General features: G+C 43.1%; 1 protein-coding gene across 5 annotated transcripts in view; it reads right to left on the bottom strand.

The window, feature by feature from the left end:
• The window catches only part of NOL4 (nucleolar protein 4), a 428,227-nt gene that overhangs the window by 58,631 nt on the left and 352,761 nt on the right, over nucleotides 1-16,835 (bottom strand). For all 5 annotated transcript variants that reach the window (XM_075353310.1, XM_075353311.1, XM_075353313.1 and 2 more), the window contains exon 6: nucleotides 11,613-11,896. In XM_075353310.1, the coding sequence (XP_075209425.1) occupies nucleotides 11,613-11,896 (284 nt within the window). The remainder of the gene's footprint in view (nucleotides 1-11,612; nucleotides 11,897-16,835) is intronic.

Genomic DNA, 16,835 nt, shown 5'->3' with positions numbered 1-16,835 from the left:
GATCCCTATCAGGTTGTATCGTTGTTGAGATCGCTGGTAAGTTGTTTAGTGTGACTGGGCCTTTACTGTACAGAGTAAGATATTTTTATCATACAAAGTATGTTAATAGCTTCATTAAAGAGAATGTCAGGTTAATTTGTAGTACAATACTAATGTTATCTTTAAATAGGGCTTAAGAAGACCTTTCAGGATCAGTAAGTTTTAATGTTCTCATGTTATTTTGCAGTTCTCCTGTTATCCATAGAATTCATTGTCTCATGCACACTAGTCAAGCTCCCCCACGCACCTTCCAGTGCATTCACTATCACTGCTGAGTGGTGGAAGGGAGTATGGGTGGGGGCAGCAGTGCAAATTCAGTTCAGATTTACCATCACTGATGCTGAGAAGTCACAGGAGGGAGCAGTGAATATGCAGTTTTTATTTACATATGCTTGACTAGTTACTTAGGGGTGCTTCACACACAGCGAGCTCGCTGCCGAGATCGCTGCTGAGTCACGCTTTTTGTGACGCAGCAGTGACCTCATTAGCGATCTCGCTGTGTGTGACAATGAGCAGCGATCTGGCCCCTGCTGCGAGATCGCTGCTCGTTACACACAGCCCTGGTTCGTTTTCTTCAAAGGCGCTCTCCCACTGTGACACACAGATCGCTGTGTGTGACAGCGAGAGAGCGACAAATGAAGCGAGCAGGGAGCAGGAGCCGGCGTCTGGCAGCTGAGGTAAGCTGGTAACCAAGATAAACATCGGGTAACCAAGGTGGTTACCCGATATTTACCTTAGTTACCAGCCTCCGCAGCTCTCACGCTGCCTGTGCTGCCGGCTCCGGCTCTCTGCACATGTAACTGCTGTACACATCGGGTTAATTAACCCGATGTGTACAGCAGCTAGGAGAGCAAGGAGCCAGTGCTCAGTGTGCGCGGCTCCCTGCTCCCTGCACACACAGCTAAGCGGTGTGCGCTGGTAACTAATGTAAACATCAGGTAACCATACCCGATGTTTACCTTAGTTACCAGTCTCCGCAGCTTCCAGACGGCGGCTCCGTGCAAGCGCAGCGTCGCTTGCACGTCGCTGCTGGCTGGGGGCTGTTCACTGGTCGCTGGTGAGATCTGCCTGTTTGACAGCTCACCAGCGACCATGTAGCAATGCAGCAGCGATCCTGACCAGGTCAGATCGCTGGTCGGATCGCTGCTGCATCGCTAAGTGTGAAGGTACCCTAAGTCACACTGAATTCTATAGAACTTACAACAAGATACCAGGATAATGTAGAGCAATAAAACTTATCCTGAAAGATCTCCTTAAGCTCTATTTAAAGATATTAGTATTGTACTAGAAAAATCACCTGACAGATTCCCTTTATCCAGTAGGGGTGTATTTCTTTGATAAGGCATCAGGAGATTTACTATCAAATACTGAATACTTTTTAGATGTTATCTGCTCTGGACAATCCCTCTATCTGCTTTATTCCTGCTGGCACCCTCAGCAACCAGGCATAATTTCATGGAAAACTTGGAAATAAATGTTCAGTTTTCCTGCAGCGCCACCACAGGGGAAATCAAGCAATGTACATTACTATTCTAATGAAAGACTATACAATGAGGACAGGCCTTTCAGAGCGATAAGGATCCTGAGCAGCGGCTCACCCCTCTAATAATCCTGATCAGGTATAATATAGGGTATTGTATTTTATCCTGCTGCTCCTACTTATAATTGGTATAATTTACTTTGTAATGATAACTGTAAAACTGCAGTATTGAAAGGAATTGCCGTAAAATTAGTGATAATAACATTCTACATGTGAAATCAGAACAATCCATAAAATGAAAACCGATCATGTTTTTTTGAGTGCAAACTGTTCCCACAAAACCTAGAGTATATTTTCTCTTCTAGCGACTTTACGCACAATAAATCAGGCTGGAGAAATGTTATACAGCCAGGGGGGCAGGCTCAAGCTGTGGGGCTTATAATGATATTTGTGCAATCTTGACTCCGTGAATGGGTACTTGAATTTATGGACATCTTAAATGAGCTAATGAGATATATTTATATGAGCTGTCTGAAGAGACGTATTAGCATGCTGTGAAATTTTATTGAGGAGATGGAAGTATCTGTTATGCTTACATCCTATTCAGCAGGTCATTTTATTCTTACCTTTTCATTATAGTCATCATTTACTTTATTGTTTTAAACTAATAGATTCCAAGTCTGATTTATAGCCTGAATCGGGAAGAGACTTCTTTAATCTCACTTTGATTAAAACAGCTTAAACAATTGATGATGTGATCAGATGGCAGGTTAATGGTTCTTTCTGTTAGGGGCACATACAAGCGTATTCACGATAGCTCTGTATATACCAATGTAACAAGATAAATTGTGCCTTCAACTATTATAGCGATCAGGAAAATTAAAGGGGTTGTCCACTACATTCTTGTGCCCATCTGAAATAATGAACATATAACAAGAAACAAAAATCCCATATTTTGGAGACCATTAGTCTTATACAAATCAATATATCCAGTAGGATGAGGCGGAGTAGGAACGCACTTCAATATTCAGTGTGAACAGCCCATTATCAATTGAATGGATTACTATTGGGTACTGCTTTTACTTAGGGGTACTTTACACATTGCGACATCGCTACCGAAATATCGTCGGGGTCACGATTGTTGTGACGCACATCCGGCGCCGGTAGCGACATCGCAATGTGTAAATCCTAGGAGCGATGATGAACGAGCGCAAAACCGTCAAAAATCGCTGATCTGTGTCACGTCGTTCATTTTCATAATGTCGCTCCAGCTGCAGGTACAATGTTGTTTGTCGCTCCAGCGGCGTCACACATCGCTGTGTGTGAAGCCGCTGGAACGACAAACATCTCCTTACCTGCCTCCACCGTCAATGCGGAAGGGAGAAGGTGGGCGGGATGTTACATCCCGCTCATCTCCGCCCCTCCGCTTCTATTGGCCTCCTTAGTGACGTCGCAGTGACGGCGAACGCACCTCCCCCTTGAAGAAGGGATTGTTCGGCGATAATCGCGACGTCGCCGACCACGTATGTGCGTGTGATGCTGCCATAGCAATAATGTTCGCTACGGCAACAATCACAAGATATTCCATGTGCGACGGAGGTGGGTGCTATCGCGCTGGACATCGGTAGCCGATGCTAGCGATGTCGCAACGTGTAAAGTACCCCTTAGGCAGACCACAAAGCTGTTATCAGGAGACTTATAGGCAAAGCAATGCTCCTGAAGAAAAAGTTTGCATAGTAGCACTCCTTCAAAGAAAGATGGCTCTCCAGTGCAACCCATCGGTAGTAACCACCGTATAGGTCAATGTTCAACTCTTTAAAGAGTTATTCCCAGCTCCAAGATTCTATCCAGATAAGTAGTAGGCTTAATAATAATAATAATAATAATAATAATAGCAACTACCTTTAATCAGAAATGTAGTATAGTATTTCTGATATAGCAGAGCTTGGGACCTCATGTGGATTACATTGGACCTGGGTGTTTTGGGGGGGTTAATAAATAAAGGGATGAAAGAGGGTAGAGTTTTTTGTATTTGATTTCAAATAAAAGATTTTTTCGGTTTTTGTGTTTATTTCTTTTCACTTACAGGTTAGTAATGGGGGGGTCTCATAGATGCCCTTCATTACTAATCTGCGGCTTAGTGGCAGCTGTGGGCTGTCATTAACCCCTTATTACATCGATTGTCACAGAACTAGAGCAATCGGGATGAGCGGGGTAAAGTTTCAGGAATGTTGCATATAATGGATGGAACAATCCTGGGTGGCTACTATTTGTAGGTTTGTGGTGGGACATAAGCTTTATCATGGCTGGATATCAAAATTGGGGGGGCACGCACACTGTCTTTTTTTTTAAATATTTTTTTTAAATAATCTTTTTGTAGCATATGGCTACATCTGCAGCCTGTAGCCATATGCTTTATCATGGCTGGGTGTCATTGTGACGGGGTCCTTCTCCCATATCACACAGAGCGAGAGATGAGTAAGCAATCCAAAGCATATTTATTCCATGTAATCCAGAATGTCCATCAAATAATCCACCACACAGAGGGTAAAATGTTCCAATAATGGCATAAATGTCCCGGGGATGAGTCACAAGCCTCCAGCAATCCTTTTCCAGGGAAATCGGGGTTTCTCACAGTCTCTCTGGGGTGTCAACTTCCCCCTCAGAGGATCAATCTTCTTCTCTTGTTGTTCCCAGCCTGACTGACTAATTCTTCAGGTAAGCAGAAAGTTTAGGTGGATCCCAGGCCCCCTCCCCCCGACTTAGGAACAAAAGCCTGGCAGGTGAGGGATTAAACCTGATAACAAGACAATGTACACACAAAGAATACAGAATGGACAGTGAAGCACACCTAAAATACAAACTTACACAACATGATACACAACTCGGCATATTCCACCATCACAGTCATAATATGGGGACCCTACACCCGGGTATCTGCGAGTCCACCTATCACTACTAACAACCAGTAACCAGAAACCGCAGTAGTACAAGTTGTATATGGTAATCTGCAGGGAGATGACACTCCCTTTATGCACCAGTCTCTAATTTCTGCTTCCACTTGTTAACGGTATAAATCTTACTAAATGTAGTCAAGACTTGCTCTCACTTACTTATTTAGGTCTTACTTGCTGAGCACAGAATCTAATTCTTCCATTCTATACATCCTGTTTTATATGGTTTTTAATGAGAAATTTCAATAAGAAACTCAAGTAAAGTAATTCAGTCCCTACAGAAAATACCTCTATCGTGTACGATAAAGTTCCTTTAGTTCCACATCCACAGGGCCAGCGTGAATTAAAGAGATTATATAAATGCAAATAAATGCATGAAAGTATCAACCATCTGCTGCCCAGACATTCAGCATATCAACCTTTTTTTTACTTGAATTCTGCCAATATTGGACTATTTCCAGACTGTAAGATCATTTTAGCAATGTTGCTGAGCTAGAACAAAGTCCACACTGATAGAAGCTGGATTAAAGGACTTTTATAGGGTTTTTTTTTAAAATTATTTTTAAATTTAGTTTAGAAAGCGGATCTGAAGGACTGCAGGGGAAGACTGACTTTTCATCAGTCATCTAATTATCATCACTGGTAGGATTACAATGAAATACAACAGCTATCTATAAATAACACAGTGTGCGCCATTCTTATCCCTGCAAAATCCTTAGTAAACCCAGGTTCCTATGATCTATGTGGCTAGTGTAAAAAATATGGCTTCCCCCATAATTTTTTACACCAGCCACATAGATCATAGGAACCCCAAAATAAAAAAATGTTTTATTATTTGACTTTATTTAGTACACATAAATGTAGATGATACATTCCCAGTAAAGGCTAACTAAACTTTGGCGTGTTCGTTTTTGTATAACTGGTGTATATCTCTTGGAATCCAGGTTCTGAGACCACCATGATTTCTCAAAAGACTGCTCCGACAAGCGCAGCTCAGGAGGCAGAAGCGCTCACCTCGTGCGTGAGAGTGCACAGACCGGAGTGTGGACCCAAAGTCTTTGTATTGAGCCCATACTCCGTTCTGTTTGCTCGCTCAGGCAGGAGGTGAGCTCTTCTACCACCTGAGCTGCACTTCTGAATCATTGCTGGGGGTTTCACGATCTGGATTCCCACCGATCTGCAGGGAATTTAGGGGCCTACCAAAATATATAATAATGCTCCAAAATCTACTTAAGGCCACGTCACACACAGAGATAAATCTTTGGCAGATCTGTGGTTGCAGTGAAATCATGGACATATTGTTCCATTTGTACACAGCCACAACCCTGGCACTGATTGTCCACAATTTCACTGCAACCACAGATCTGCCGCAGATTTATCTCTGTGTGTGACAGGGCCTTTACACTTTACGATCTAATAATCTGACAATCACAGTTTGAATACATATATTAGTACATCCGGTGCAGCCGCACAGGGCCCAAGAGGTAAAGGGGCCCATTTCCATCTCCAATGCAGGTTGAATAGTGTATTATGATGAACTTTTGGACTACTGATCTTGCACAGGGGCCCTCTTATGTCTGGGCCCGCCACTGTTTGAATGATAACCCTGGCACCCTCAGCATAGGTGATAAACTATGTACAATGGACTTTATTCATGAGAGTGATTTCACTCAAATTCTGGTGCTAAATACCTTCAAATGTTACAAACTTTTTGCAACTTTTGATATTTTTACGCCAATCTTCGCCAACTCTGCTAAATTGGGCGGAGAGGATGTAGGATGTGGAGTGGCAAAGCCTGTCCAGCAAATTTTTCTAAATATAAAATAAAGTATGCGGAAAAATACTCCACAGTATCATGCGTCTAATACATTAAATTAAGCCATCTTACTCCAGCTGTGCCTTGATTAAAACTGGAGTAAAAAAATCCCAGTCTTAAGGAATTGAGTCCATTCATTCTATTCAGAATGAATCCCCCTACCTATACAGTATTAATTTATACATAGACATAAGTCTATCAATTGTCCTGATCTCACCTAGCTCTACATGCATATACATGTATACATTGCATTGCATTACTTCCTGATATTCAGGCTATAGCAGATTTGCCAGGTCGAAGAACTTCCATAATGTTAAATGCACTGAAATGGACGCAGGATTTAAAGTCGCTACAGAATTCGCCAAACATTTTATGGAGTGAAATGTCCGCACAAGGTGTGTGCGGGTGTAGTCCTAGAGAGTATCAGCGGGTAAAGTCATAGAGAGTGCGAAGTCATGGAAATTGGAAATTGCACACTGTAATAGCTCTGCTAAGGTATGCACGGCACATCAGGAAATTGCTACTAATTCACATACATTAGAAGACTTTTACAAAAGCAACCGTCTAATATTCAGACCTAAGCATTGCTCCTGGTCAGGTCTCTGCGTAAGCCGAGCATCTACAAGGCCTCAATTGGCAGTATTAAGAGTATTAATGGGCAGACATAAAACAGAAGTGAGTCTCTGTCATTATAATTAATGATTGTTTAGTCCATCTACCAACGATTGTTTAGTCCTTCTACTATACGCTCGTGATGTCATGGCGTGACATTTTAATAAAGTGAAATTTAAAATGGGGAAACATAATCCACACTAACAAAGATGGTTATAAAGTCACACCATTTTCAAACTGTCATATATTCGAGGTTTATAGGGCTCATACTAATGTTGTCTTAATGTTTTATACAATACACATATTCGGATCCCAATCTGGTTTAAAGAGAACCAACCACCAGGGCTTTGCTATATGAAGTAAAGCCAGTGCCATTCTGGCACTAGGATACTGAATCCAGGCATACCTTTTGTTGGAAGATCAGATGCTTAGTTGCTGAAATATCTTTAATCAAAGTTGCAGAAAAGCACTGTGGGGGAGGGGCTTTGCCCCTTTTCATTATCTAAATATTACGCCACACCACCATTGCTGCTGTTGGCTGCATGTGTGCATTGCCACAATAATGATGTCTTCATTAAAATGGCGCCAGAGGCCACACATATGCAAACTGCGATCTCTGGCACCATTTTAATGAAAACACTGTGGAAAAGACTATGAGCGGCAGGGGCCGCAGGCACATGCGCAGATGTAAAAGAAAATCTGCGCACGTGCCGATGCCACTAATAGTTTTCTCCACAGTGTCTTTGAAAAATGGCACCGAAGAGTGCAGTATGCGCATGCGCAGCCTACGGCACCATTTTAATGAAGACATAATACCTGTGGCAGTGTGCACACGCTGCCAACAGCAGCAATGGTGGCGTCTCGCGATATTTACATGAAAAGGAGGCATGCAATACAAGACACAGAAGGAGAAATATACGCCGAGGACACACAAAAGCCCGTCCCATAAGGTATGCTTGGATTCAGCATCCTAGTGGCAGTATGGCACTGCTTTTACTTCATACAGCAAAATCCTGGTGGTTGGTTTCCTTTAACAATCTTTTAATGGTTCTTGACATCTAAAAAAGTGATTTGAGTATCGGTAGTATAGGCCAGAGTTAATCAAGACCTACCAAAAGATCATGTTTTTAGGATTTCCTCAGTGTTGAAAAAATTATAATTCCATCACCTGGGTAATATGATCTGTTAGTGGACCTTGAGACCTAGATATGGGGAACACTTTTATGGGCCATCATTTTGTGATCATGGGGGGTCACATGAACGGGGCTCAGGCGCTGCAGGTCTGTGCACTCCGGGGAAAAATGGGACACAGTGATAAACCAGCGCTGCAGCTTCTTATCTTACGGTTCAGTGAGAAAGTCCTATTCCATCACTTTTTAACATGGCAATATCCGTTTAATAAATCTGCTTTTACGACCACTTAAAGAAAAATGAGTGCCAGATACAAAATGATTACATTAAATAATTTTTGATCTCTTCTTCTGCAATACTGAGAGCCAAACATAAATAAAAGAAGATGAACATGGACACTAGGTGAGAAGAGCTTATATACAGAAGAAAGAAAATAGTCTGAGCTCAGGATATGCGGTCATCCAAAACGATGGACCGGCTACTAGTCAAAATGAAATGATCTCCCATTTCTGGTTACACTGACATTCGTCAGTAGAGGACTGACACAAAGCGGTTAGAAAGTTGTCAGGATGAAAAATAATTTTAATAAGAACCATCTTTCACACGCCAAAAATACTTATTTCATTTACATAAATACCAAGAATGAAGCAATATGTTACCATTTATTCCATTTGAAATGTATTCAATTTAGTTATTATTAAAATGATAAGATACCAGGTCAATTGTTCTTATTAATGGAACCTGTAAGATATATAGTCTTCTTGCATTTTTCTGCGCACAGTAAACAATATACTACATCAGATATTGCTGGCGTTGTCCATTTGAAGATCCATTTATATTTCACAAAGCTCTTAACTAAGTGAAACAAATAGAGCTAAAGTAACTTTTATTGTAAGAGAACATCTTTCTTTATTTCAGGCTATATATATAAAAAATGGGAAATTATTAACAAAAATTGAATATATATATATTACATTTAGTTTTACAATATTCTGGTAGTCCAAATTTCTAGTAGCTCAGTATTTGCTTCTAGAATAGATCTACCAGATAGGGTGATTATTAGTAATTAACAGTAGCATCCTTTCTATTGACATTTTACTTACATTCATTATTGTTTTTATGTTTTTTTTTATTTGTGCCTTGTTCTTATATTTGTGTCTTATTCTTTCATTTACTCCTTATTCTTTCATTTACGCCTTATTCTTATATTTGTACCTTATCTTATATTTGTGCCTTATTCTTTCATTTACACCTTATTCTTATATTTGTGCCTTATTCTTTCATTTATTCCTTATTCTTATATTTGTAGCTTATTCTTATATTTGTGCCTTATTCTTTCATTTATGCCTTATTCTTTTATTTATGCTTTATTCTTAGATTTGTACCTTATTCTTATATGTGTGCCTTATTCTTTGCACTTTATTCGTTATTTAATTTGTGCTCTTTTTAGGCTAAAGGTCCCCATACACATTAGACTAACATCGGCTAAGGCTGGGTTCACGTGTTCTGTAGTCATCCTTTATCACGGATCCGTTAGCGATCCCTTTGCAAAAAGTTGTGCACACACAACTTTTTTTGTCTGTTGTTAAATAACGGATCTCAGATGGATCTGTTTTTAACATGTGGAGTCTATGGACAATGGATCCGTTAACGGATTGCTACTTATCGTCCATTTGTAACAGATCCATTAAGAAAACAACGGATCTGTTACAAATGCAAGTAGAGCAGATGGCTAAACAGCAATCCGTTAATGGATCTGTTGCCCGTAGACTCCCATGTTAAAAAAAAGAATTTGGCAGAAATCAGTTCCCCAACGGATCAGTTCTAACGTATGACTACAGGACATGTGAACATAGCCTAATAATGGGAGGCTCAGTCTCAGTCTGCTATGTATGGGGACTCTTTCCTGACAGATGAATGATATCACTGGAGATAAGGATCCAGGATGGACAATTTCAGACTGACAATTCTTTTGTTCTCCGCAAGATAAGCCACGTTTAGAGGAGAGTGGTAGTAGCTCTCTCATTAAGAATACAGGTGAACTCGGCAGAGTGAGCACAGCTCACTGCACAGACACACTCAGCAGAGCAAGAGCTCCTCAATATAAAGGTACACTTGGCAGAGCGAGCCCTCCTAAATGCACATGCGCACTTGGTAGAATGAGTGACCTTCAATACATAGGTGCACTTGGCAGAGCGAGCCCTCCTAAATGCACATGCGCACTTGGTAGAATGAGTGACCTTCAATACATAGGTGCACTTGGCAGAGCGAGCACTCTTCGATTCACAGGCATACTTAGCAGAGTGAGTGCTCCTCATTACATAGATGCATTCGACAGAGTGAGCATTTTTCAATACATAAACGCACTTGCCAGAGTGAGCCCAAAACAAGGGACAAATAACACTAATAAAAGCAGAGGTTGCCGATCACTATATGATCCACATTAAGAAATCGCAAAAACTCAGCAGCTTTCTGGTATATTTGTCAAGACAAGAACTAGTATTTTCATAAAGACACTATGGAAAACTTTTGGGACATAAACTATAAATTCCAAGGATTAAATATGATAAATCTTATTTTTTACTGTTTCATTTCTGATAACACAAAGTCATGATAACATTTTGCTTCTGAGGATGTTGTCTTAAAGAAATAAGCATATCTTTATACAAGGAATCAACACAGCGTAAAGTTAAATATGCTACTCTTTTCCAAGTGGCAATTCATGAAAAATCATCCTGATAGTCTAAAGGGTGCTTTACACGTTACGACATCGCTAGCTATTGCTAGCGATGTCGTGAGCTTTAGCACCCGCCCCCGTTGTTCGTGCGATATGTGGAGATCGCTGCCGTAGCGAACATTATCGCTACGGCAGCATCACACGCACATACCTGCTGAGCGACGTCGCTGTGACCGCCGAACAATCCCTTCTTCAAGGGGGAGGTGCGTTCGGCGTCATAGCGACGTCACTGCGGCGTCACTAAGCTGCCGCCCAATAGAAGCAGAGGGGCGGAGATGAGCGGGACGTAACATCCCGCCCACCTTTCTTCCTTACTCATTGCCGATGGACGCAGGTAAGATGATGTTCGTAGTTCCTGCGGTGTTACACATAGCGATGTGTGCTGCTGCAGGAACGACGAACAACATCGTACCTGTGGCAGCAGCGATATTAAGGAAAGGAGCAACGTGTCAACGATCACCGTTTTTGAATGATTTTGCGATTGTTGATCATCGCTCCTTGGTGTCACACGCTGCGATGTCGCTACCGGCGCCGGATGTGCGTCACTAACGACGTGACCCCGACGATATATCTGTAGCGATCTCGCAGTGTGTAAAGCACCCTTAGAAAGCCCAGCAGATTAACATCAGGTTTACTTGAGCAGATTTATAACTATGTGGAGAATGGAATTTTAAAGCACCTTTCTAGAAGAAAGTTGCAAGAAAGTGGTCAATGTATAAGAAATGAAACACAATGACAAAGAGGGATGACCGAGGTGGAGCCGGACCACATAAGACCCTGAGACTTACCTACCACTTACCCAGTTCATCATGCACAACATGTTAACACAACTATATGACTTACCTTGCTTCCATTCTCTCTTGTTTCTCGCTCCATCTTAATGTCACCAATCAAGAGGTTCTTGTACTTAGTTTTCCCATTACTACTGTGATCATCTATTTGAAATTCTGAATTTAGTGGAGTTGGCAGTGGACAGTCACTCAGATTCAATGGTTGTTCATCTTGCTCTGAACTAGGTTTCCCATTGCTGTTTGCCTCGGTTGCCTCCCTGCTATGTGCTGCTCCTGTTGCATTCGAGCTGTGCCCCAATGTTTCATTACCACTAAAACTCTCCGGAGCGGAATCATCTGCAAAACATATAACATAAACAGCTATTTAGGTTTTATACAGCCTCATAAAAGCAATGCACTTAGAAAGCAACCATAAACCCAAGCGTCCTAACGTATGTCATATTTTCATCACATGTAGAATAGTCGCATTAGATGAACCTTGATTTGTTAAGAGCTGGCTAAGCAAATCATCTTAATCTGTAACTCACAATCACATTGATATATTCCAGGACCACTAAGTATTCTAGGGTGCCTTGAATCTTGGCACATCTTTATGTACTTTTTCTAACTTTTAATCGCCTCGGTGTTGCCTTAGATTTTTATGCCCACATTTTGTTCAGCTTAAAAAAATATTTGTAAAAACATGGAAAGTTTAAAAACTACTAAAATTCTATATACTCACCATCTCTAATCCTTTCGCTCCATCTCAGTGGGACAGGACATGATAATGTTTCATTCTTTGGTCACTTAAAGGAAATCTGTCAGCAGGTTTTTGCTATTTAATATGAGAGCAGCATAATATAGGGCAATAGAGTCTAATTTCAGAGATGTATCACATACTAGGCTGTGTGTTTCAGCAGCAGGAGATTATCACTGCAGGACTAGGACTCATATGCATGGCAGTCAGGTTAATCTGTGTAAATCCGCCACCACTACTAATTGCCAACTTGCAGACAATTCACAGGGTACACACACAGCTGCCAGTCAGGGGTGTGTGCGGGGTCATACACAGCCTAAAAGTCTAAGCTCTGCTACATACAGATGAAACAAAACATGGATTCTATCAAAACTACATTAAGCAGCCCAGTAAGTGACACATCCCTGGAATCAAGCCTTTTTTCCTGCTAACAGATTTCTTTTAAATACTTAGACCACTAATTGCCTGCAGTGTTTACGTGTTTACAATAGGGATACTTTGCATGCTGTGGCATCAATAGCCGATGCTGTGATGCCGAGCGCGATAGTCCCCGTTGCAGATGCGATATCTTGTGATAGCTGCCGTAGCAAACATTATCGCTACGGCAGCTTCACATCCACTTACCTGCCCTGCGACGTCGCTCTGGCCGACGACCAGTCTCCTTCCTAAGGGGGCGGGTCGTGCAGCGTCACAGCGACATCACATGGCAGGCGGCCAATAGAAGCGGAAGGGCGGAGATGAGCGGGATGTAAACATCCCGCCCACCTCCTTCCTTCCTCATTGCCGGTGGACACAAGTAAGGAGATGTTCCTCGCTCCTGTGGCTTCATACACAGCGATGTGTGCTGCCGCAGGAACGAGGAACAACATCGTACCCGTCGCTGCAGCGAAATTATGGAAATGACCGACACTACACAGATCACCGATTTTCGACGCTTTTGCGATCGTTTATTATCGGTGCTTCTAGGCTTTACACGTTGCGCTGTCGTTACCGACGCCGGATGTGCATCACTTTCGATTTCACCCCGAAGAGATCGCAGTAGCGATGTCGCAACGTGCAAAGTACCCCTTAGTCTCTTGAGCTCTGTCTTATACTCAGCTTTTGCCACCTTCATCCTTTTCCAGTGGCGCTCCAGTCAGTCTGCACTGAAAAGTGACTATCCGTCAGCTCCAGTGTTTCATGGAGCACACTGGAGGTCACTCTTCAATGCATCTCTATAGGAGTCTTGTTATGGTCTCGTCCTGGCTCTCATAGAGATGCATTGAGTGCCTGTGAGAAACCTTCACCGGTACAAGATGGTGCAATGTAAAACCACAGCGGACTGGGAAATCATCCAGCCGCCACTGGTAATCTTTACTAAGCTAAAGTTCTACTGGCAGATGTAGTAGTTTGCTGATCCATCCTGTAGGCTTTTATCTCTGGATTCTATGTCCTGAGATTCATACACTATGTTTTAACTTTGACATGCTGCATTATAGTATCAAAATACAACCTGTCTCCTATTCCATCAACATAACTTACAGTATGGCTATCGTCCATGACCTTTACAATATCGCATAGTGCTTTATAAGTAATCAACACCAAGATTTATAATAATCAGTAGCATACATAAATCCCTACAGGTCAAGATACAAGGAAAAACTCAGTGTTTTGACTACAAGTTCTCATGCCCATGACAGCACTCACGTCCAAGGTAAAATGCAATGTCTTTTTGTACACATTGGAATATTATTTCAAGGTCATATACAGTGGGGAAAAAAGTATTTAGTCAGCCACCAATTGTGCAAGTTCTCCCACTTAAGCCAGCTTTACATCTTACAATTAGGTGTGCGATCTCGTATGCTATGTGACACGCCCAGGTCGCATATGCGATTGAATGAGATTGCACGTAGGTCGTTCATTTGCTGTCACACGAGCGTTAGTAGTCTATGTTAAATTGATCAATTTTGTGTGCGATCCTTTAGATCATGTGTTCTGTGACGTATGCATTGGGCACCCTTTTTTTTTTTTATTTATTGACTTGACAAGCGTGTGTAATGTGTAGGGATGCGTTTTTACTATGTCATCTGCCATTCAGCTCTGCTACATGGCCGCTGACAGCAGACACAGACAGCCATGTAGCAGCGGTGAATGGTAGTTGACAGCAGACACAGACAGAGCCGCACTGTCATAATGAACTCGGGTGAACCTCACCCGACTTCATTGTCATGCTGCGGCTCTGTCTGTGTCGCGTCCTGATTAGCGGTCACCAGTAAAGACTCACCGGTGACCGCTAAACTCCTGAGTAACTGAATTGAGCAGCCCTCTCTCATATACTCACCGATCCCCAATCCCCGGCGCTGCACGGCATTCACACTGCTCCGGCGGCTTTTACTGTTTTGAAAAAGCCGGCCGCCCATTAAACAATCTCGTATTCCCTGCTTTACCCGCCCACAGGCGCCTATGATTGGTTACAGTGAGACACGCCCCCACGCTGAGTGACAGGTGTCACACTGCACCCAATCACAGCAGCCGGTGGGCGTGTCTATACTGTGTAGTGAAATAAATAATTAAATAATTAAAAAAAACGGCGTGCGGTCCCCCCCTAATTTTAAAACCAGCCAGATAAAGCCATACGGCTGAAGGCTGGTATTCTCAGGATGGGGAGTTCCACGTTATGGGGAGCCCCCCAGCCTAACAATAGCAGCCAACAGCCACCCAGAATTGCCGCATGCATTAGTTGCGACAGTTCTGGGACTGCACCCGGCTCTTCCCGATTTGCCCTGGTGTGTTGGCAAATCGGGGTAATAAGGAGTTATTGGCAGCCCATAGCTGCCACTAAATCCTAGATTAATCATGTCAGGCGTCTCCCCGAGATACCTTCCATGATTAATCTGTAAATTACAGTAAATAAACACACACACCCGAAAAAATCATTTATTAGGAATAAAAATCACAAACATATACCCTGGTTAACCACTTTAATCAGCCCCAAAAAGCCCTCCATGTCCGGCGGAAGCCAGGATGGTCCAGCGTCGCATCCAGCGCTGCTGCATGGAGGTGACCGGAGCTGCAGCAGACACAGCCGCTCCGGTCACCTCCACACAGCAACTGAAGACAGCCGCGCGATCAGCTGATCTGTCACTGAGGTTATCCGCTGTCACTGGATCCAGCGGTGGATGCAGCGGTGGCCGCGGGTAACCTTAGTGACAGCTCAGCTGATCGCGCTACTCACCACCGCTCCGGTCACCTCCACGCAGCAACTGAGGTGAGTAGCGCGATCAGCTGAGCTGTCACTGAGGTTACCCGCGGCCACCGCTGCATCCACCGCTGGATCCAGTGACAGCGGGTAACCTCAGTGAAAGTTCAGCTGATCGCGCGGCTGTCTTCAGTTGCTGTGTGGAGGTGACCGGAGCGGCTGTGTCTGCTGCAGCTCCGGTCACCTCCATGCAGCAGAGCTGGATTACGCCGGACATGGAGGGCTTTTTGGGGCTGATTAAAGTGGTTAACCAGGGTATATGTTTGTGTTTTTTATTTCAAATAAATGATTTTTTTCGGGTGTGTGTGTTTATTTACTGTAATTTACAGATTAATCATGGAAGGTGTCTCATAGACGCTTAACATGATTAATCTAGGACTTATTGGCAGCTATGGGCTGCCAATAACTCCTTATTACCCCGATTTGCCAACGCACCAGGGCAAATCGGGAAGAGCCGGGTACAGTCCCAGAACGGTCGCATATAATGTATGCGGCAATTCTGGGCGGCTGTTGGCTGATATTGTTAGGCTGGGGGGCTCCCCATAACGTGGAGCTCCCCCATCCTGAGAATACCAGCCTTCAGTCCTATGGCTTTAGCTGGCTGGTTTTAAAATTAGGGGGGAACCGCACGCCGTTTTTTTTAATTATTTAATTATTTATTTCACTACACAGTATAGACACGCCCACCGGCTGCTGTGATTGGGTGCAGTGTGACACCTGTCACTCAGCGTGGGGGGGCGTGTCTCACTGTAACCAATCATAGGCGCCGGTGGGCGGGGAAAGCAGGGAATACGAGATTGTTTAATGGGCGGCCGGCTTTTTCAAAACAGTAAAAGCCGCCGCAGCAGTGTGAATGCCGTGCAGCGCCGGTGATCGGTGAGTATATGAGAGAGGGGGATAGACAGACATGGACAGAGAGAGAGGGACAGAGATAGTGACCGACTGACAGAGATTAGTGCATGACAGACATTGTGAGGCGCTTCAGAACGCAGCTTTTCAGCTGCGCTCTGAAGCGGACCTTTTTTAAGCTGCGGTGCAGAGCGCACACCTGCGCACATAGCATCAGACACCAAAATCGTATGAGGAATGTCACACGTTACAATTGACTAGGTTCGTGCAACAAAACGTCCAATGTATGAGGAATAAACGACGTGTATGCGATCACCGTATTTGCGTTCAATCTTGATCGCACGTAGGTGTCACACGCAAATACGTAACGAACGATGTGCGTCACTTACAACTTGACCCCGACGACGGATTGAAAGATTTATTGAAGTGTGTAAAGCAGGCATTAGATAGAT

Source organism: Anomaloglossus baeobatrachus, chromosome 6 (assembly GCF_048569485.1).
Source record: "Anomaloglossus baeobatrachus isolate aAnoBae1 chromosome 6, aAnoBae1.hap1, whole genome shotgun sequence".
NCBI classification, from domain to species: Eukaryota; Metazoa; Chordata; class Amphibia; order Anura; family Aromobatidae; genus Anomaloglossus; species Anomaloglossus baeobatrachus.
This window is presented reverse-complemented; position numbering and strand designations above follow the sequence as displayed.